Source organism: Coenobita brevimanus, chromosome 24, assembly GCF_032717465.1.
Source record: "Coenobita brevimanus isolate Jiangsu-jjx chromosome 24, ASM3271746v2, whole genome shotgun sequence".
Lineage (NCBI taxonomy): Eukaryota > Metazoa > Arthropoda > Malacostraca > Decapoda > Coenobitidae > Coenobita > Coenobita brevimanus.
Window position 1 is genome coordinate 11,469,689 of NC_136977.1, and position 21,873 is coordinate 11,491,561.

A 21,873-nucleotide genomic window follows, 5' to 3' on the forward strand; every position below is an offset into this window, starting at 1 on the left:
TAGTGGAAGAGATAGAGAGGAAGGTAAAAAACAGTTAAAGCTATTGAATTGTACGGAAAGAAATTCGAGGCCAATAGTGAAACGCGATGGAACAAAATGAACAAGAAAGAGAAAGTAGGAGAGATGGAGGTGGAAAACTGGAGGTGCAGAGGAAAGTGATACATAGGGAAGCCGTTGGAGTTTATGGGAAAGAAACGCGTGGATTTGGGAATAAAAAAATAGGCGAAAATGAGCTTGGTTAAGTGAAATGAGAGGAGGGAAAAAAATGAGGTTTACGAAACAGGCGCGGAATGGGGGAAGAGAGATGAATGGACGGTGTGGAAGGAAAGGTGGAATTTGTATAAGGGGAGAAATGCGGATGAAATGGAATAAAAACTAATACGAATGATGCATACATGTAAAGGAAATGACGCTCTTCATTGCCACCACCAGACGATTTTTTTATTATTATTAAGTGGTAGATCTGTTTTAGTGAGGGAGTATAAAATTACAAAGAAAAGTCAAAGAACGCGTGAATGGATGAATGGAGAGAGAGAGAGAGAGAGAGAGTGTCTAAAAATGCGGGAAGTGTTCAATATTCGAGCGGGAGGAAGTGATCAAAATGGAAAATAAGTCGCACACATTATGCGTATTCCTTTCCCCTCGCGGTGTGAATTCCTGTCGGCTTGAAAATCTGGGAAGGAGTTAAGAGGGGGAGTTGAGTGGCTGCTGTGGTTGGGGATTGAGGGGGTTGGGAAGGGGGAGGGGGAATTAGAAGTGGGATGGGAAGAGGGGTTTTGGAGAGGAGTAGGGGTGAGGCTGTATTTTAAAAGTAGGGAGGGATTAGAGGTGTGTTGGGGTTAACTTAAGTGTGGTGGGAGTTGAAGTGTGTGAGGAGGGGTTGGGATGGGGTTAGGGAAGGGATTAGTGAGGCTGGGGTAGAGAAGAAGGTGGGGTTAGGGTGAAGTAGTAGAGGTGGATGGGAGTTGATTTAGGGTGGGGTGTGAAAGCCTGAGAGATGTCAGGAGTTAGGATGGGGTAAGGAGAGGTGGGGGGAAGGGGATGAATTGGGGAAAGGGTGGGAAGCTAGAGGAGTTAGGGTCAGGTAGGAAGGGACGATGATAGGATAGGGTTGCGATGGAGTAAGGTTGGGAAGAAGAGGTTGGGAGAAGGTAAGGTAAGGGCGGGGAGAAAGGGGAATCGTAGAGTCGAACCTTAGTGGACGGGGTTGAAAGTGGCTGAGGGAGGAGGGACCGAGGAAGGGAGGCTACAGAAACTATTGGTGGAGTTGTTGAAGTGTGAGTGAGGTAGGGAAGGGCTGGAGGTGGGGTTAGGTAGTGTACGTATACAGAGAGGCTTGAGGTAGGAGGAGGTTGGGTGAGAGAGAAGGGATTGGGTTGAGTTGGGGGAGGGGGGAATCTTCTTTGGGGATGGAATGAAAGGTGGGGTTAAAGATGAGATGGGCTTGGCTTGGGATGAGATTGGGAGTGAGGTGGGAAGGAACGTGGTGGGGTTGGTTGATAAGTAGGGACTATGAATGTATTGGAGTAGTATTGTAGGTTGTAGAGGTTGGTGTCGGATGATAAGAGAGTTATGGAGTTGAGGTTTAATGTATTGAGGTAGGGTAAAGAAGGACGTGGACTGGGGAGAAGAGAGGATTGGGTGGAGATTGAGATAAAGTAAAGAGAGACGTGGATTGAGGAGAAGAGAGGATTGGGTGAAGAAGAATGGGGTTGGGGTAGCTGGGATTGAGAGAGGTGAGGTGAACTTCGGGTTAAGTGAGTTTGAGATAAGGTAAAGAGAAACAGTTGCGGTGGGGAGAAGAGAAAAGGAGTTGTAGGAGAGTAGAGTTGGAGAAAGCTGAGGTGTTTGGAATGGGGAGAAACGTTGGCTGGAATAGGCAGAAACGTTGGGAGGAGCAGGAAGTAACGCTATATGGAGTAGGTACCGATATGGCTTGGGAAGAAACGTTGGCTGGAATAGGAAGAAACATGGGAAGGAGTAAGAAATAGTACGGCATGGAATAGGTACCAGTATGGCATGGGAAGAAACGTTAGATGGAATGGAAAGAAATACAAGAAGGAATAAGAAGAAACGTGGCATGGAATGGGGAGAAACGTTGAATGCAGTGGAATGTCAGAGGGAGTAAGAAATGTTCGATGGAATGGAGAGAAACGTTGACGATGGTGGAAGAACATTGGGTGGAATGAAAAGAAACGTTTGATGGGATGTGGGAGAACGTTGAATGGGTAGACTTTTTTTTTGGTGGGGGGTGAGGGAGGGGGGGGAGGCCAAGAGAAGGGTAGGGTAGAATGGTAGAGGAAATCGAATGTCAAGACCACAAAAAGCGAGGAGGGTGGAAAAAAACATGAAAGGATGGAAAATGTCCCATATCTGCAACAGAGGTAAAAACGATGGGCACATAAAAGTGAAAGTCATGTGTATGTAAAAGAAAACTGTGTGTGTCGTAAAAAAGGGTGCATATGAAAAGAAACAAATTGGAGCAGGGAACCCCAACACGCCCCGCCTCCCTCTCACCACCACTGTCGCCATCACCACCACTGCTCTTGCTTTCACATCACGCCTCCCCTTCATCACCACCACCACTATGCCACCACCACAACCACTCCACTCTCTCACCTCCATCACCAACACTTCCCACTTTACCTACTCCGCTCAACCCTGTATCCACCACCACTACCACCACTCCCGCATCACCACCACCTCACCTTCCTCTCACCTCCATCACCAACGCTCCTTCCACTTATCACTATTACCACCACTCCCTCTCATCACCACTATCTCCACTCTCCCTCCCACTCCTCTCCCTCTCCCTCTACATCACCACCACCACCAGGTCCGCCATTGACACCTCGCTCGGGTACACCTTTATATTTTTCCTCAACCTTTTCTCACCCCTCACGCGTCAGAACCTAGCCCACCTCACCTTTCAGCACCTTTTTACATTTCCTTTTTTTCAGAAGTTCACGCCCCTTTCTCTCTTTCGGTACGTTTTTACATGCAAATCTCATAGCACTTTCACTGTTTTTATTGCAAATTCTCAAATCATGTAAAAAACACACAGATAACAGGACATTTGTATATTATGCTCTTTCTGTACGTTTTCATTTACCTGCTAATCCTCCACCTCACTTATTATGCTTTCAAACAATACCCTTTTTACATTAACGTGGCTTAAAATTGCCATCTCTACGATAGATGATGACATGTAAAAATATATTAGCACTCAGTATGACGCTTGTCATAGAAAGTGTTATGGAAAGAGCGTAAATCTGTAGCATTGCCTTACTTTGCCATTACGTGTAAGCTACGTGAAATATTCTGCAAAAAGACAAAATTCTGGGTCATGTTTGAGTAAAATGAATTTAGTCAAAATCGACTGTCTTTATCTTCAGAATTTTATATTTACCCCAGCCTTCAGGATATTTTCACATTCTCTTTTTCAAAAGCTGTTGCCTTTCTTTCTGTATATTTTCATTTAGATACTGTACTGTCCCTCTGCCTTTCTCACTGTACTTACTCTCATCAAACCTCACCTCCATTTTGCGTCAGAACTTCATATCTACGTCATTTTTCAGTACATTTTTGCATTTTCATTTCCAGTTCCTCATACTTCTCCCAGAACTGTATATCTTCATTTAGGTACTAACTCTATACCTCATTCATTCAGTATACTTCCTCTTGTCACAGTCTCACCTCCCATCACCCTCAGAACTTCATGCCTATCTCACCTTTCAGGATCTATTTGCATTCTCTTTTTCAGAACATCACGCCTTTTGTCTTTTTAGGTTCGTTTTCACTTGTAAAATTCGTACCTCATTTTGCCTCATTCACCTATGCCCTCTGTTGTCAAAACCTCACCACTTACAGTCACACCCACATATCAGTAGCTTCTCTCTCTCTCTCTCTCTCTCTCTCTCTCTCTCTCTAGGGGGGTGGGGGGTGGGGTGGGAGGGGGAGTAAGTTTTCACATGTAAACCTTGCACCTTACTCGACTTTCTCACTTGTCAGCGCCTCGTCTCTTTTCAAAACCTCACGAACTTACATTTCAGTGACATTTTCCTCTCTTTTTCAGAACCATCTCCCCCCCCCCCGTCTCTCTCTCTCTCTCTCTCTTTCGAGAGGGAGAGAGAGAGAAATCTATGTCTGTCAGTGTTTGTCCCCCCCCCCCGTCTCTCTCTCTCTCTCTTTCGAGAGGGAGAGAGAGAGAAATCTATGTCTGTCAGTGTTTGTCTACTGTATGTCTATAACTATTTTTATCTGTCTGTCTTTCTGCTTATCTACCCATCTGTCTGTCTGTCTGTCACCTCACTTCACTCACGTCTCACGTTGACTGGATCCCTCTCACCCCTCCACAGTCACACGTCCCCAGTTCTTTTCTCATTAGCCTTGACACGTTCGTAATCTCACCCGCTTCGCACTCTGCCTCCTAGTGCTGTGCTTAACCTCTTCAGTATGACGACGTATATTGTAATTCATTCGTTTTTGCAGACGGTTTTATTCAACTTAGAGAGAGACTTTAAACTTAACTGGTAAGGTAGTATTCATTCAACCAAGTTCGTACGATATTTTGAGTTGGAAAAAAAAAATAATAAACAGCTAAATTGAGAAGGCATCATACATATTAAATATCAGTATAATTTTTGTTTTAGGTTTCTTATTCAGCATTCACTTTTTTTTTGTGCATCGTTATTTATCATTCAGTACAAGCCACTCGTTATTTACCGTTCATTACAAACATCATCACAGGGGAACGATGTCACTGAAGGCCAACGAGGAATGAATAGGTTGTGGCAAGGATGGTGTCGGTGATATAAGTGTTGTTCTACTTTAAGGTCTATTTCAGTCTCCCTTCCTAATTCATTCTCACTGAAAACGCCACTGCCATTTCTCATAATAATTACCGGTACACTTTTAATCTTTACACCTAGCCTACCGTACCTGTAGCTTTCACAGACTCTCACTCATACTCCCTCGTAAAACACACACACACACACACACACACACACACACACACACACACACACACACACACACACACACACACACACACACACACACACACACACACACACACACACACACACACACACACACACACACACACACCTTTCAATAGAGCTCACATTTCTTATATATCATAGCACTCACAACAAATCGTTCACACACACACAATCCTCATAACCAAGTCAGTTCTCCATATTCACAGCCCACACTTTTCCACAAACATACCAGTCTCTCATACTCCCTCGTATATCCTCACACAGACCCGTAAATCTTTCACTTACTCCTGAATTTCCCCAGCCTTCACCTCCTTACCTTTCCTCGCCCCTCACCCCTGCCCACCTTGCACCTTCGCCTTGACGCTTCTTGACCTACTCACCTTTTCTTCATCTCCATCCACCCCTCCATCCCTGTCATCCCCTCTTATTCTTCTCAGTCTTCCCCACGCTTCTCACCTCTTATCCCTCATCATCCACTCCCCTAACCTCTCATCTCTTCTTATTTATTCCCGCTCCACACATCCCACTCTCTCGTCCTTCCCTACGTGGCTCATCCTTTCCCAGACCACTCAGCTCATCTCCCACCTCTAATCCTCCCCCGTCCTTTCCCACACCACTCCTCGCATCCTCTTCTCATCTTTTTTCATGCTTCTCTTAATTCCCCATATCCCCTCACGTCTATCCCCATCTTGCTCATTTCTTCCCTATCCATACTCACACTCCCCTCTCCTCTTTGTCTCAGTTCATTTGTACCAACACTTCTACTCCATTCTTTCCCCATCTCTCCTCTCCTCTTCTCACCTCTCCTCTCTAGACCTTACGCTTCTCTTCTCATTATATCATCCTCGTTCTTAATTATTCTTACACATCATGAGTTTGCCTCTTCACCTTCATTATCTTCTTTTCGCCTAGCTCACTTTTCTCATAATCAGGCTTTACACCCACTTCCCTCCTGCCCCTCCTCCTCCTCCTCCTGCTCCTCCTCCTCCTGCTCCTCCTCCTGCTCCTCCTCCTCCTCCTCCTCCTTTTCTTCTTCTTGCCGCATGAACTTACCTCACTCTTCTTCAACCTTGCCTAACTCTTTACCCCTGTTTTCTCAACCTTCTTTACCTGGACCGTCCTCTCTCTTGCCCCATCATCTTCCCGCTTGTTTAACTCTCCTTCACAGTTGCCTCACCCGCCTTTTGCACACATGTCTCCATCTCTGCCCACACTCATGCCTGACCCTCCACCTTCACACTTGCCTCACCCTCCTCTTACCTTGCCCTACCTTCCTCCACACGATACACATTGCCTCATCCTCACCCACACCCTCCTTAATTTGCGTCATTATAATATTTGCTTCCCTTCTGTAATTTTTTCCATGTAGTCATCATAGTCCTGTGTTCTTCAGCCTAGGCTCATATTTATTTTTCCAGTACCTGTCCTCCTTCACACCCTCCGCATTCCCCCATCCCTCACACCTCACACTTCGCCCAGTTTCTTACATCTCTCCCCCGCTCCTTTCTCCCTGACCTCCCTCCACGTTCTGTTTCCTCCATCCCCTTGCACAAAGCGCGCGCACACACACACACACACACACACACACACACACACACACAGCTCATCAGTGGGGTTTTTGGTAGGGGGTCTCATTACCGTAACTGTGTTTATTATTTGTCTTACGTCCACTATCTCCCCCACTCACTCACTCACACACTTTTTACTAGTTCCCTGCAGTACTTTGTGTTTCTTATATTTCCCTCTTCTCCTCCTCATCATCATAGGCTGCTGTTGTTTCTCCTCCTCTTCCTCTCCTTCCTTCCCTTCCTCCCCCTCCTCCACCTCATCAGCGGGGAGGTGTTGTCCGGGCAGGTGGCTTCATTACTGCACGTACCTTCATTACTTGCATTACACCCAACCTTCTCGCTCGTCCCCTCACCCTCACACCCCTCACCTCCTGACTACCTAACCTCCCTCACCTCTCCTACTTCACCTACCCTATTCACTGTCATCCTCTCACCTCCCTCATCCCTTCCTTCTCCCTCCTCACCCCCCTTACCCCTCCCATCTCACGCCCCTTGTTCTCTCTCTCTCTCTCTCACACACTCTCCTTCTTCATCTCTTCTTTCTCCAAGTCACCCCTCACCACTCTTCCCATCCCTTCTTCATCTGGCTTCCTCTCCTTGACCTCCTTTCCTTTTGTTCTTCCTTTCTTGTTTTGTTAAATTTAGTTTTTTACCAGCCTCGATAGCGAAGCTGGTATTGTTTTTAGTTTGTCTGTGTGTGTGTCTGTTTGTCTGTTAGCACGAGAACTTCGCGTCCTTTCAAGATATCATCACAAAATTTTACAAGTGTGTAGTAGGGAAAAAATCGATCTTGAGTTCGAAATTGGTGAAAGTAGGTCAAGGTCTGTGTCTGTTACCACGATAACTTCGCAACCGCTCAAGATATCACAAAATTATACGATACGAATATTGTTTTCAGTTTATCTGTTAGTCTGTGTGTCTGTTAGCACGATAACTCAGCAGCCGCTCAAGATATCATCACAACATTTTACAGGTGTGTAGTAGGGTTGAAAATCTCCTACGTGTTCGAAATTGGTGAAAGTTGGTCAAGGTCTGTGTGCCCTTTACCACGATAACTTCACAACCGCACAAGATGTCCTTACAAAATCGTACATGTGTATAATACGGATGAAAAACTCCTACGAATTCGAAATTGGTTAAAGTAGGTCATGTTCATATTTCGAGCCGCGCTAGATATGGACTGTATCGGCTCATGACTAGTGTGATTCTTATAGTTTTTGTTTATTATTTACACCTCGTCTCACCAATTTTCTTAACCCTTCCATCTTCACCCTCCATCTCCCTCCTCATCCCTCACTCTTACTGCAACCACCCCTAGCCTCCTTCCTCCTCTCCCTGCCTTCTGTTCTCTCTCGTTTCCTCATTTCCTTCCGCCTTCATATTCCCTCTCTCTCCCCTCCTCCTTCCTTTTCCTCTCCCTCTCGTAACCTCCTCTCCCATCTTTTACCTGTCTTCCTTGTTGCTTCTTTTCTTATTCTTTTCTAACATTTTTTTTTTTCCATGTTTGTATTGCTTGCACTTCATCATACCCATTGCGTCCACCCTCCTCCTTCCCCCTTAGCAAGCGTCCTTTCCCTCCCCCATCTCGTCCTTTTTCCTACCTACCTCCTTCCCTCCTACACACTTCTCTCTCTCTCCCCTTAGCAGGCCACCCCTCCCCCTCCCCGTCTCCCAACTCCTTCCTTTTGCCTACTTCCTCCACGCCTATTTTTGTTCCCCCCTCCTTCCCTCCCTCCTGATTCTTCTTGACCTCACATCTTTCCATACCTATTTATTATTTTGTATTATTCTTATCTCTTCTTTCTTCCCTCCTTTTCAGTTATTTTGTATTCTTATCCATTCTTCCTTCCTTCCTTACTTATTATTTTGTAATCTTCTCAGTCATATTGTCTTCTTTCCTGTGTTCCTGTTTCGTATATTTCTTATCCACACTTTCTTCCTTCGGTTCCTATTTTGTAATTTTCATATCCCCATTTCGTTGTGTTCTTTACTTGCATCTCCCATACCCTGTTCTTCCCTTTTCCACCTCTGCCCTCCTTCCTGACCTGTCCCTCCACCCCGCCTTCCCTCCTGCCCCTCTTATTACTTGTTAGGTACTTTCCCTCATTCTTTTTATTTCTTGTACCTTGCCTACCCTTTTCTTCCTCCCCTCCTCCTCTACCTCCTCCTTGACCCCTCCTTCCTTCATTATCCCCCTCCTTCACCCTCGTCATCCCTCCCAAGTCTTCTTGACCTTCCCACCTTTTTCCAGTAATTTCTTTTCTGTTCTTTTGGTTTTTAATATTTTTCCCTTCATTCTGCCCCCCCCCCCTCCCCGCCTTCCGGCTTGAATCTCTGTCTGTCTGTCTGTCTGTCTCTCTCTCTCTCTCTCTCTCTCTCTCTCTCTCTCTCTCTCTCTCTCTCTCTCTCTCTCTCTCTCTTCCATTGTCTCCTGTTCATTGTCCTTCCACTTTTAATGAATATTATTTTTCACTACGTCGGTCTTCATAGAGTTCTCCTTTCTCGTCACTGCGTTCTCTTGTTTATTTATTTATTTATTTTTGCTGTCTCTCTTTTTCTTTACTCCTGCTTAATAATCCTCGTCTCTTTTCTTGTTCCCGACCTCTTTTATTTCTTGTCTTCTTCCTCCTCTGTCGTTTTGTTCATCGATTTCAATTTCCTTTTTGCCTTTTCATTTCATTCCTGTTTCCCCATTTCCTCTCGATTTATCTATTTTCTTTCATTTTTTCTCTTTTTTTTCTTTTTTTTTCCCTAATTATTCCCTCCATTTTATCCATTTCTTGGGTATCCAGATTTTTGTTTCTCTTCGGCTTACTTGTTTTCATTTTTCCTTTGTAATACATTTTTCTTGCTTACTCACATTTTATATCCTGTCCTCCTCGCTCTTCATTTTTTATCTGTTCGCTTATCCATCTGCTTCTCTCTCTCTCTCTCTCTCTCTCTCTCTCTCTCTCTCACACACACACACACACACACACACACACACACACACACACACACACACACACACACACACACACACACACAATGTTTATCATTTCCTTTCTCGCCCCGTCCAAGTCTCTCCCATCCCTTATCACAGATTCAGAATTCTCCCATAAGCTCTTCTTTAAATCTCTCTCATTACTTTCACCTTTCCTCCTCCTCTCTCTCTCTCTCTCTCTCTCTCTCTCTCTCTCTCTCTCTCTCTCTCTCTCTCTCTCTCTCTCTCTCTCTCTCTCTCATTCCTTGCTTACTCCCTCCCATATGTTCGTATTTCTCTCATTACTTTCACCTTTCCTCCCCTTCCCTCATTTATTCTGATTCCTCTCTTACTACTCGTTCCACATCGTTTCCCCATCCTACATTTCTCTTTCGTTTCCTCTGTTCTTCCCAAAATCTTTCAGCCATTTCATCTTCACCATCCATCCCTTTTCATAGCCTTCGTAATTCTTGTATTCTTTTATTAGTGTCTGTCATACTTGTCTCTCCCTTTCTGTTTCAGATCTCCCATTTCTCTATTCCATTTTTTGTATTCTTGTCTCTCCTTCTAAAGATTTCTCCTGCATCTTCCTCCTTTTCAGTAATCTTCCATCATTCCATTTATCCATCATCCATTCATGTTCATTTCTCCCTTCCTTCCATCCTTCAGCTGTTCTTTTTTTGTGTGTCTCCTTCTCATCTGTTTATCTTTCATTCATATGCCAAGTTCCTCCTATCTCGTCTTTCTTCCTGTTCTCGATCTTGTGTCTGCCATTCTGTTATTTTCATATATATGTCTTATTTTTCCAATTACTCCTTTCCTTCCGTGCATCTGCAGATCCCGTCATTTCATTTTTGTCCTTCTTCCCTCTGTCTCTTCCTGTCTCCTCCTCCTTCCCTCCTTTTCTACCTTAACCTCCTCCTTCCCTCCTTTTCTACCTTAACCTCCTCCTTCCCTCCTTTTCTACCTTAACCTCCTCCATCCCTCCTTTTCTACCTTAACCTCCTCCATCCCTCCTTTTCTACCTTAACCTCCTCCTTCCCTCCTTTTCTACCTTAACCTCCTCCTTCCCTCCTTTTCTACCTTAACCTCCTCCTTCCCTCCTTTTCTGCCTTAACCTCCTCCTTCCCTCCTTTTCTACCTTAACCTCCTCCTTCCCTCCTTTTCTGCCTTAACCTCCTCCTTCCCTCCTTTTCTACCTTAACCTCCTCCTTCCCTCCTTTTCGACCTTAACCTCCTCCTTCCCTCCTTTTCGACCTTAACCTCCTCCTTCCCTCCGTTTTTCCCTCAACCTCCTCTCTGTTTTTACCCAATATCCTCCTCCCCTCCGCCTCTCCTTCAATCTCCTCTTCCCTTCAGGCTCTCCCTTAGTTTTCTACTCCCTTCCGTCTCGCCTCACCTCTTCTTTCCCTCCTTCTTTCTCTCCACCTCCACCGATCCTTCTCTCCTTTAAACTCCTCCTTCCCCCCGCATCTACCTTCAACCTCCTCCACCCCTTCGTATCTCCCCTAATCTCCTCCTTTCCGTCTCTCCCTCATCTTCCATCTTCCCTCCGTCTCTCCCTGAACCTCCTCCTTCCCTCCACCTCTCCCTCAACTTTTTCCTCCTCTCTGCTTCTCCCTCATCCTCCTCCGTTCCTCCGTCTCTCCCTTAACCCCCTCTTTCCCCCGCCGCTCCCTCAGACCCCTCCGTTCCTCCGTCTCTTCCTTAACCCCCTCTTTCCCCCGCCGCTCCCTCAAACTCCTCTTCCCCTCCGTCTCTTCCTCCACCTCCCCCTGGCAAGTGGACCCTCTTCTTGTATTTCACTTATCCTGAGGTTAACGCCACCCGCCCGTCTCTTTTTCTCCTCAGGATTTCGCGGAGACTTCACTTGACCAATAACTTTCCTTCTATTGTTGTTGTTGTTTTTTATTTAGGTTTTTATTTGTTTTTCTGGTGTGTTTTTCATGTTTATTTTGTCTTCTTATTTTTTCTTTCTGTTCTGTCTCATGGTGTTTCTTCTTTTCATCCTCACCTTGCAGATTTCACGGTGACTAGACTTGATCGCCGTCTTGCGCTTTGTTTGGTTTCTTTTGAGGTTTGTGTGTGTGTGTGTGTGTGTGTGTGTGTGTGTGTGTGTGTGTGTGTGTGTGTGTGTGTGTGTGTGTGTGTGCGCGCGCGCGCGCGCGCGCGCTTCCCTGTGCTTGTTTTCCTGCACACAAGAAATGGTTGACTGATATTCACAGCATTTAAGTTTTTTTTACTCATCTTTCGTATACATAGTTATGCTTGCTGTATGGTTGTGTATACAGTATACTCCTTGGTACATTGATTCACAGTATTTGGAATAGAGTAATGCGTATTGACTGCACAAGAGCCTTTAAAACAGTATGGGGTCAGCATTGAAAGAGGGAGATGCTGCCATCTCCATCTCCTTCCCTTGTGTGTGGGGGTGGGGGTGGGTGTGTATTCCAAGACCCTTATTCTCGTTGGCGTTGGAGGATTTCTAGCACCTCCTCCTTAGCGATTTAGTTTACCTACAGTGCCATGCTGTGCTCCTGCATGCTACTTGTTTATTTAATCGACATTGTGCGGAAGTATGCTATAGTCTTTTTACTCTAAACTGGCCCAAAACTGCCATCACTTCATCTTGAATGCTGAGTTGTTACGGTAGATTAACATTAGAATATGTTGCTAGTCACAAAGAAGTGCTATACAAGGATGTAGAGCAGCAGTATTGTCATTTTCTGTCTTTCGTTATCGTGAAGTAAGCTACAAGAATATGAAAATCTTGGCCAGGTTAAGATGAGAGAACTATAGGATGATATACGTACTTGGGAACCTCCTTAACCACATTAAGATCACAAGTCCCTGGCTCGTATACTTGTCAGATAGGGAAGCCCCCTAACACCTTTTGCTTTGCGATTTATTTTTGGATATGGCTAGTTAGCATTCTTTTTTATGTTATTTATGCACAGAGTGGCGATGCTTGATGGATTTATAGAACAGAATAGGACTGTAAGGTGTACCGTAGTAAGCAAAATAAATCGCATAGGAAAGGGTGTCAGGGAACTTCCTACTGAGACGAGAATACGGACCCCTTTGTCGCTGCAACTTCCCAGGGACTTGAACTGATCACGGGTTTTATTGTCCTGGTTTTGACACTCTTGCGCCGGTCTTGTGTGTATTCTTTTTATTGCCATGGTTTCGAGTTCTGTGGGCGTTTGTGTTGGTCGCGATTTCTTCCGCCTGTGGACTTACGGTAATTTGACGGTGTGTGTGTGTGTGTGTGTGTGTGTGTGTGTGTGTGTGTGTGTGTGTGTGTGTGTGTGTGTGTGTGTGTGTGTATAAAGACAATTTTTATGTAAGCTGTGGTCAGTAAAGAATCAATGTATATCTATCTATATCCATCAGTATATGGATATCTGTGTGCCTCTGTGTGTGTATGATGACCATGATTTTATTTTAATTGCTCCGGGGATGAATGTAATAAAACACACACATAAAAACCATTGTAGTGGCTCGTTAAGTCGCATTACGGAGCGATTCATTAATTTGATATCCTTGAATGCTTTCCTTTGTGACGTCGTTGTGAATTAAGCAAGAAAATTGGCCGGATAATGAGCGTAATAAAGCATTGTGTAATACGCCCCGAGTAGGTAAGCTTTCCATGGTATTAGCGGCAATCCCCTTTACTTAATGCAATGTATTTGAATGTATTTAGAACTGAATATGCTCTGGCTGGTATTAGCGCAAAGCCGCTCTAATTAGCATATTGTGCTTGAATGTAGAAATGGCATATAACTTGGGCCACGTTTCCCGACTTTCGCACTCACGACTCCGCGCGAATGTGGGATCAGGAGCTGCATTTATAATCATGCTTAAGGTTAAGTTGCGTAGAAGGGTGGTTATGTATACGTTTGTCTGTTCTGATAGAATATACCAATGACTTTATTGTCAAATCTTAGTTTATATAAGGTGAAAAAAAATACAAGTAACCGAGCTGTCTTTGGTACCCTAATAATGATTTTTGAAGGAGACATTTATTTGTCGTGTAAATTGGTTAAGATTCCTTATAATTACTTCTGTGGGTGTGGGAGGAATCACAAATGAGGCTGGTACAATAGCAATGACAATAGCCCTAAAATTGCCATTCCAGATTATCGTGTCTAAATATTGGAGCCTCTGTATATTTTAGCAAAGCCAGTGCATTCAGTTTTAATGGAGCAGGTCTTTAAAAAACAGGATCATTAACGGAATATGTTAGAGGTTTATGATACCTAAGAAACAAGAAGTGATTGGATGATAGGCCATTGGTATTCTACGAGCCAGTTAATGAAGTCTGGTTTGGATTGCAGGCTTTCGAGAACGAGGATTTGTACAAAACTGTATTTAATTCGTGTTTATGACCGTTTTACCTGATGCTGGTGGGACGTTTCGTAATGCAGATATTTTTGGCAAGAGACTGGGATGCCTCACGGTTGCTTTAGTTGAATTGTCCATGAGTAGTATCCACATTGATATACGACCTGGTTATGAGTTTTAGTATAAGTAGACAGCCATGTCGAGTTTTCTTGGCGTAAAATTGTTGTGGTCGATGGTTTTGCGGAGTTCACTGTATCTACAAAGTTGTTTAGTGGTAAGAACCCCATTCTGTGAATGACGGCCTTCCATAGGTTTGATCCCCAGTGGTGACAGGAAGCTTTTCGTTCATGTAGTGTCAGTAAGGGGAATCTGCTCTTAGTCTAGCATGGGTATAGACACCTCGATGGGGTACAGTAGGAATCTTATTGTATTTATTTATTTATTTATTACGGAAGACGGGCAGGCAGAGGCAGCACCGTGTAGACCTATTAAAACCCCAGGCGTTCAAACATCAACACCAGACCCCTACTTATCACAGTGTTGCTACAGAGACTGAAAAATGCGGCCTCTGCGTGTTGTATGAGGTACTGTTCTTCAGTTCACCATCACACTTACCAAGGGAAGAAATTTATTCTACCCTCTGCTGGCATATGAAGTAGGTCATTTTTTAGCGTATGGATTTTTCCCCCCTTCCTCGCATCATCTGTAATACACACACACACACACACACACACACACACACACACACACACACACACACACACACACACACACACACACACACACACACACACACACACACACACACACACACACACACACAATGATCCGGGAGGAAAGGGCATAAGTTTGGGAAATGATTGGTGAGGGAATTTAAGTCAAAAATATCAAATCAAGTGGCTTCCAAAAGGGAGGAATCGCACTAGCCGCGAGCCGATACATATCTAGCGCGGCTCGGAATATGACCTTGACCCTGACCTGCTTTCACCAATTTCGACCTTGTAGGAGATTTTCATCCCTACTACACACCTGTAAAATTTTGTGAGGATAACTTGAGCGGTTGGGAAGTTATCGTGCTAACGGATACCCACACACAAATTGAAAACAATACCATCTTCGCTATCGTGGTTAGTAAACATTGGTCAGAAACTCAGCCATTAGGGAATTACAGTCACAGATAATCTAGTGGACGAATTATGAGGGAGACCATTTTTGCCCAGAGTCATCAGTAACTAGTTCCGTAACTGATAAGGTTTGAACCAATGCTGATATCGCATTTTCTGCTTAGAATATGCTAGTCTGTCAGTTCCCAAAGTCTTCTGGTATGTATTCGTGTGATATATATATATATATATATATATATATATATATATATATATATATATATATATATATATATATATATATATATATATGAGCCAGATTTAAATAGTGTACCCCACTCGTTGTGATGACCTTCTCGTGCAAATGGAGCAAGTGGGCACGCAGAAAATTAAGCAGCTGACTCGGTCTAAAGTTAGGATGGGGACACGAGTGAAAAGCAGAGCAAACTTGTCGCAGACTAATAATTAGTACTTGAGGGAAGTAACGTGAGAGTTGAGGTGGTGCAGTGAACATAGGAGTAGCAGCAGCCGCAGCCATAGGTTCATCAGAGCGAGAACCGGGCTGATTGCAGGCTGAAGCTGTCCTTGCTTTAAAGTCCGCAGTCCTGCTTTCGGGGGATATGGAGAAAATTGAGGGACAGTTGTAAACCGGGAACCAGAGTTGCCTGGATATGTATCGATGCTGCCGCGTGAAGACATTCTTCAGCACATTGAACATCGTACCATGCGGCAAGTATTTTCGTGGATTCTTACCTAATCCTGAAGATGTTTGTAACAAATGGTGTAATTAGGGAATGTTGTCGTAAACAACTGTAAGTTACCACTACATAGGCAGTTGGCTACCTATTTGTGCCATAAACTGCAAGTTTCCTGTCATTGTTTTTGGAATTACTTTGAAGGGAGTTAAATTCTTTATTTTGATTAATATAACTAATATGTCCCTATATTCCCATCATTAAGGCTCAGGCTTGAAGATGGAGCCCCCGGGGTAAAGGACGCAAGAGGCTCCTTAGAATTTATTAAATAGCAACATACGTAGACTAGAGGAGCATGCAGGGTATAGACAGATTGTTACTTTATGTTAGGACAGTGAGAGGTGAGGGGGGGGGCAAACAAAGCTCCTGCGCTGTAAATGGCTGGGGGCTCATGAACTACAGTGCTGTACAGGTTGTGTTCTTGTACCATCCACCTGTAACCCGAAAAGAATACTGTAACCTATCCTTGTTTATTACTATTATTATTATTATTATTATTATTATTATTATTTTCATCATCATCATTTCGTCGTCGTCGTCGTCGTCATAGCATTGTCCTGGTTATATCCGAGTTGCAAACAAAAAAATGTACCAGTACGTGAATCACACCATACACTTCGTGATGCATCAGTTTATGTTGTCATATCACTGACTCACTTGCTCACCCAGTCACCGCTGAGTTATAGCAGTGTTATGGTGCCGTTGATAACCTAGAATTTGATAGAGAGAGAGAGAGAGAGTTGAGCTGATTTAAGTGATTGATGAGCTAATTTATGTGGTTGACTAACTGCGTGATTGATGAAGGGACAGAATATCAGATAGATCACAGTGGCTAATTTGACAGAGTATCTCTTACGAGGATGACTGACTTCGGACCTCAATGACTGATTGACATAATTCTCTTCAAAACGAAAGGTCCTTCCAATGTTGAATAAGATTGCAGGTTACAGGAATTCACAATAAAGGAAGGTTATCGTAATGAAAGTAGCTGTTAATCTGTTGAAAACTGAAGAACAAGGTTGGCTCAGGAATAAACGTAAAAGTAATTGACCATACGTAAAGGAATTTAAACCGAATATTTAGTAAAGGATTGATATGTTTGACTGATTTCATTACCACACAGTCATATTCACAAGAAATCCACTGAGCCTAAAATTGATAGATAACTGAATAGACCAACTCCCGAAGAGAAAGGATAGACCAACTCGCGAAGGGAAAGGTAAGTGATACATTAAATCCTTCTTTTTCCAATAGAGGTTAGTCGACAAACCCATAACGGGGGTAACTCTAGTATATTATTCCAGCCACCACCAGCCAGTTTATATTCAGCTAAGAGAGTCATAGGTGGCTGAGAGTGTTAATACCGTCTCCTAAACTAATTCCTCCTTCACTTTCCTGCAGATCGGGTCGCTGACAGACTACTACCTATTCGAACACCGTCACGTCCACAAGAGATCCGCCGAACCCGCCCACCACCACCACCGCCCCCTTCACGCAGACCCTAGGGTAAGTGACTGCAGCCTCTCCTCTGTGTGTGTGTGTGTGTGTGTGTGTGTGTGTGTGTGTGTGTGTGTGTGTGTGTGGCTGGAAATAGAAGTAGAATGGAAATCAGATCTTTTTGTCGTTTGGAGATAGCAAGAATAAAATGGAACGAAACCATAAAAACAGACAAAAACAGGCGTGAATACTAATTTTTTCTCACGTTTGTTTTGTGATGCAACTGTGACCTTTGTAATATGGCAGGATTATGTGACTAGATCCTTCTTTTGGGGGTAATTCTTGCTACTGTCAGATCATTTAATTCAGTTAGGGGTAAGGAGTAAGTGAAATATATATACCTAACTTCCCGGCGTGAAATGGAATAGAAAGTACCAAGGTCGGAGAGAGAGAGAGAGAGAGAGAGAGAAATTGGTCTAATCTCTCACCTTTGCTCTTTGATGTAACTGTGACCATCGTAAAAATATGAGAAATATGACGTTGCCTTGGCTGCTGGTTAAATATAAATGGCCTGGATCCTTTAGTTACCCCTTTATATTAGTTTATGTGTATTTATATATTTCAGTGTCTCCTCCTCCTCCAATTTTGTATTTCCTCTTTCCGCTTGCTTCTTCCTTCTATTTACTTATCGTGTCTTCTTCCCCCTCTTTGATCCTGTACATTTCCTTTTTTCTGTTTAGTTCTTAGCTCTTCCTCTGATCTTCCCTCTGCCTCTGATCTTCCTCCTCCTCCTCATCTTTCCCTCCCCATCCCTCCCCCCAGAGCCAGAATGGAGGGAGAGAAGTTGAGGAAGATCAGTGAGGGAGGGATGAAGGGGAGAGAGGAAGGTGAAGAAAATCAGGAAGGGAGAGAGGAGAGGAATATTAGGGAGGGTGGGAGGGAGAAAAGGAAGATCAGGGAGGGATCAGGAGGAGAGGGAAGGAATGAGGAGAGGCGGATCAGTGAGGGAGGGAGAAAGGCGAGGAGAAGGATCAGGGAGGGAGGGAGGGAGGGAGAGAGAGAGAGAGAGAGGGAGGCAGGGAGGGAGGAGGGGAGGAATATCGAGACGGGAAGTTGGGAGGAAGGGGGGGGGGGAGATCGTGGAGAAAACTCAGAAGGGAAGGATGGAAAGGAGAAAGATTAGGGAATAAGGGATGGAGGGAAGGAAGGTGATGGGGGGGAGGGAGGAGCAAGATCATGTAGGGAAGGCAGGAAGATCAGTGAGGAAGATAAGAATGGGAGGAAGGGAGGGCTGAAAGAAGCAGGAAAGGAGAGAGACGTGAAGGAAGGAGAGGAAGACAAGGGAGGGAAGGAGGGTAGGAAGATCAGGGAGGGAGGAAGATCTGGGAGGGAGGGGAGGAAGACCAGGGAGGGAGGGTGGGAGAGGAGGAGGTTAAAAGTGCACACAACGTTGTAAACTTTTTGTATTTAGCTAATCCAAGAAGTTTCCGCTTTAAGGTAAGTTTAGTCCCGGCTTACTCTCTTTTTTTCTCATATTTTTTTTCCTTCTCTCCTCCTCCAGTATATATTTTTGGGTGCCCGGGGAAAAAAAAAATGGAGAGACTGAGGAGGTAAAGTTAGGGGCTGGTGGGAGGAAGTGCAGCTGTCAAATGAGGAGTTTTTTTTTTTTCGACTTTTTTTTTTCTTTTTTGGGTTTGTTTTGGAGTGGGGTGGAAGGTGCTGGGAGATGAAGGATGGGGGTGTTTAGATAGCTGATGGTGGTGCTGTTGGTTTTAGTGGTTTTGTACTTACCACCATCTTCATTATTATCGTTATTATCACTATTTTCATTATTATCATTATTGTTGTTGTCTTCATCATCATCGTCGTCGTCATCGTCATCGTCAGTCTTTTCCCTTTGTGCAGATCTCAAAGGAGGATCTTGTTTTCTTTTCTGGGTTTGTTCTAAGTATGTGAATAAATGGGTTTATGACGGTACCGGGAGTTGAAAGAGGAAGGCTTCTATTTAGGTGCTGGTGGTAGTGTTGTTAGTCGTGTTACCATCATCATCATCAGTTTGTGCCCGTGGAGGTGCTAGGAAAGTGAAGGGGTTTGTAATTAGTTGGTAGTGGCGCTGTTGTTTTACCATCATCATCATCATCATTGTTTCTCATCATTTCGTGCGAGAGAGGTGGGGAGCCAGACAGTGAGCTGGATAGGCCTTTGGAAAACTATAGGCTCTGTGGTCCTACTTGTTCATATTTTTTTTTATTGTTAATTACTGCTGCTGCTGCTGCTCCATTATCCAGGATTGTTGGATTATTATTATTGTTATTATTATTATTATTATTATTATTATTATTATTATTATTATTATTAGGCCACAGTTATGATAATTATTGTTTAATTTTCTGCATGTCCACTGCCATGCATTGGTACCTCGAAATCATTTGCAAAATCCGGTGCCCTGTCCATTTGAAGGTTTAAATTATGTGGGCCAATCAGCATAAATGATGCCATGGCGTCACCACTCTAGTAAGTGTGATTGACTGCCTTTGATTGACATCATTGTATTGTGGGTAAGATTATTGATGATGATGATGTTTATGACGATGATTTACTACTACTAATACTGATACTACTACTGCTACTACTACTACTACTACTGCTACTTCAACTACTACTACTACTACCACCAGTACATCACTACTACTACTACTACTACCACTGCTGCTGTTGTTGCTGCTACTGTTATTTTTGTTTCCTGTTAATATTTTGACAGCTATGTCGTCTGTTTGTAGTATTTGTTTTGCTGCTTTCAGATGATTATAGTTAGAATAGGGAAAAAACTTAGAAGGGATTATGAAGACTGTAGGTAACGCTTTGAGTTCGGAAAATTACTTCAAGCTGAATAAACCCGCCGGAAGATAGTAAGGATGAATGATAAGCGACTTCCGGAGAGAGAGAGAGAGAGAGAGAGAGAGAGAGAGAGAGAGAGAGAGAGAGCGGAAATTAAAAGTAGAAATTATGTTGAATAGTTAAAGGAATGTAGAGATTAATTGTGGAGAGAGAGAGAGAGAGAGAGAGAGAGAGAGAGAGAGAGAGAGAGATCAAAGGCTACAGACTATCAAAAGAACCAAGAGGTGTTTTTTTTTCTGTTTGTTTTGCTGTAACTAAATGCGAGGGAGTTAGGTTACGCAAAAGCTTCCGCAAAAGCTTTCGTAATGGAGGCCCTGTTTTTATCCAGCCTTATGTGTTTTTTTAATCGTGTTTTTTTTATATGATCCTGAAACGTCAAAGGAGCTGTCAAGTGGAAGATTTTTTTTTTTTTATTGATTTTGTAATAATTTTTTTTCACCCTTCGTTAGTTCCCAGAGAAATGAAAAAAGAAAATATAGAGTCTTTTATTTTTCCCTCGTCTGAGAAACGTGATTTTGTTCGTCCGGAAGTATGTTTGTTTGCTTTAGATTTTTCGATGATTTTTACCGATAGTTGAGAGAGAGAGAGAGAGAGAGAGAGAACGTGACAAAATGTGTGTGTGTGTGTGTGTGTGTGTGTGTGTGAAAGCTAGTGAATAAAGTCAATGTGAGTGTTGATTGATTGATTGATTTTGTGTGTGTGTGTGTGTGTGTGTGTGTGTGTTTGTGTGTGTGTGTGTGTGTGTGTGTGAGAGAGAGAGAGAGAGAGTTTGTGTGAGGGAAAATGTGTATATATGTGAAAAATAAATTTACTTCTGTATGTACGGTGTGTGAGCTGAGAGATATGTACGTCAGGGCTATTCAAGTACTTCAGGAGTAGGGCCGGATGGTGAAACTCAGATTGATCGAAGGGCCATTCATTTTAACTTCATTCTTTTCCCCCCCTCAATCTAAACACACAAAAGAGCGAAACGAAGAAATCTTATATAATTTGCTTTTACATTTTCCACTTAGCACATAAATAAAAGAAAAATGGACAATTGTTTTGTTTGTTTATTTGTTTATTTGCATTCTTCCGAGTCTGTCAAAGAGCCAACGGAAAACGACTCAAGGGCCTGATTTGTCCCGCGGGCCGCCAGTTGAAGGGCCCAGAGGTACGGTTTGTGTGGGAGATTGTTTATGTGTGTTTGACTGTGTGTATGTTTATGTGGGTTAATGACAGTGAATGTGTTTGTGGGTTATTTTCCCGTTTGCCTCCTACCACTCTTCAGTGATTTCAGATTTCCCACTTCAGTTTCCTCATGTTTACTTATTCGTTCCCGTTTTCTTTTCACATCCGTCCCCTCTGTTTACTGCCCTTTATTTTTTATTATTATTTTTTTTCATTTTGTACTTAGGGTCTTTTGTATTTGTATTTGGTCATATTTCATTGTTATTTTTGTTTTTACAGTTTCTCTCTCTCTCTCTCTCTCTCTCTCTCTCTCTCTCTCTCTCTCTCTCTCTCTCTCTCTCTTTTACCATCTGCACCGTTGCTCACCTTCATTTTGTTTAGTATTTTTTCTTTGCTTTCGTGTTCGCCTTTGGTCTTTTTATCCACTGTTATATTCTTGTTACTTTTCGTTTACTATCGTTCTCTTTTCATATCTGTCCCCTCCTTTACTTTCCCAAATTTTCATTTTCTCATATTTTGTTATATTCTCGTACCCTTCGTTCACACCTGTTGTTCCTCATATTCACTCACGCATTCTGCATTTTTATTCCCACCAGCGTAGCGGGTAGACAGTGTTTTGGGTTGTGTGTGTGT

At 43.4% G+C, this 21,873-nt stretch overlaps 1 protein-coding gene across 1 annotated transcript in view; it reads left to right on the forward strand.

Annotated features, from left to right (window-relative positions):
• LOC145393552 (furin-like protease 2) overlaps positions 1-21,873 on the forward strand; it is a 758,736-nt gene that overhangs the window by 125,243 nt on the left and 611,620 nt on the right. The window contains exon 2 of the mRNA XM_080267702.1: positions 17,137-17,241. Within this exon, the coding sequence (XP_080123828.1) occupies positions 17,137-17,241 (105 nt within the window). The remainder of the gene's footprint in view (positions 1-17,136; positions 17,242-21,873) is intronic.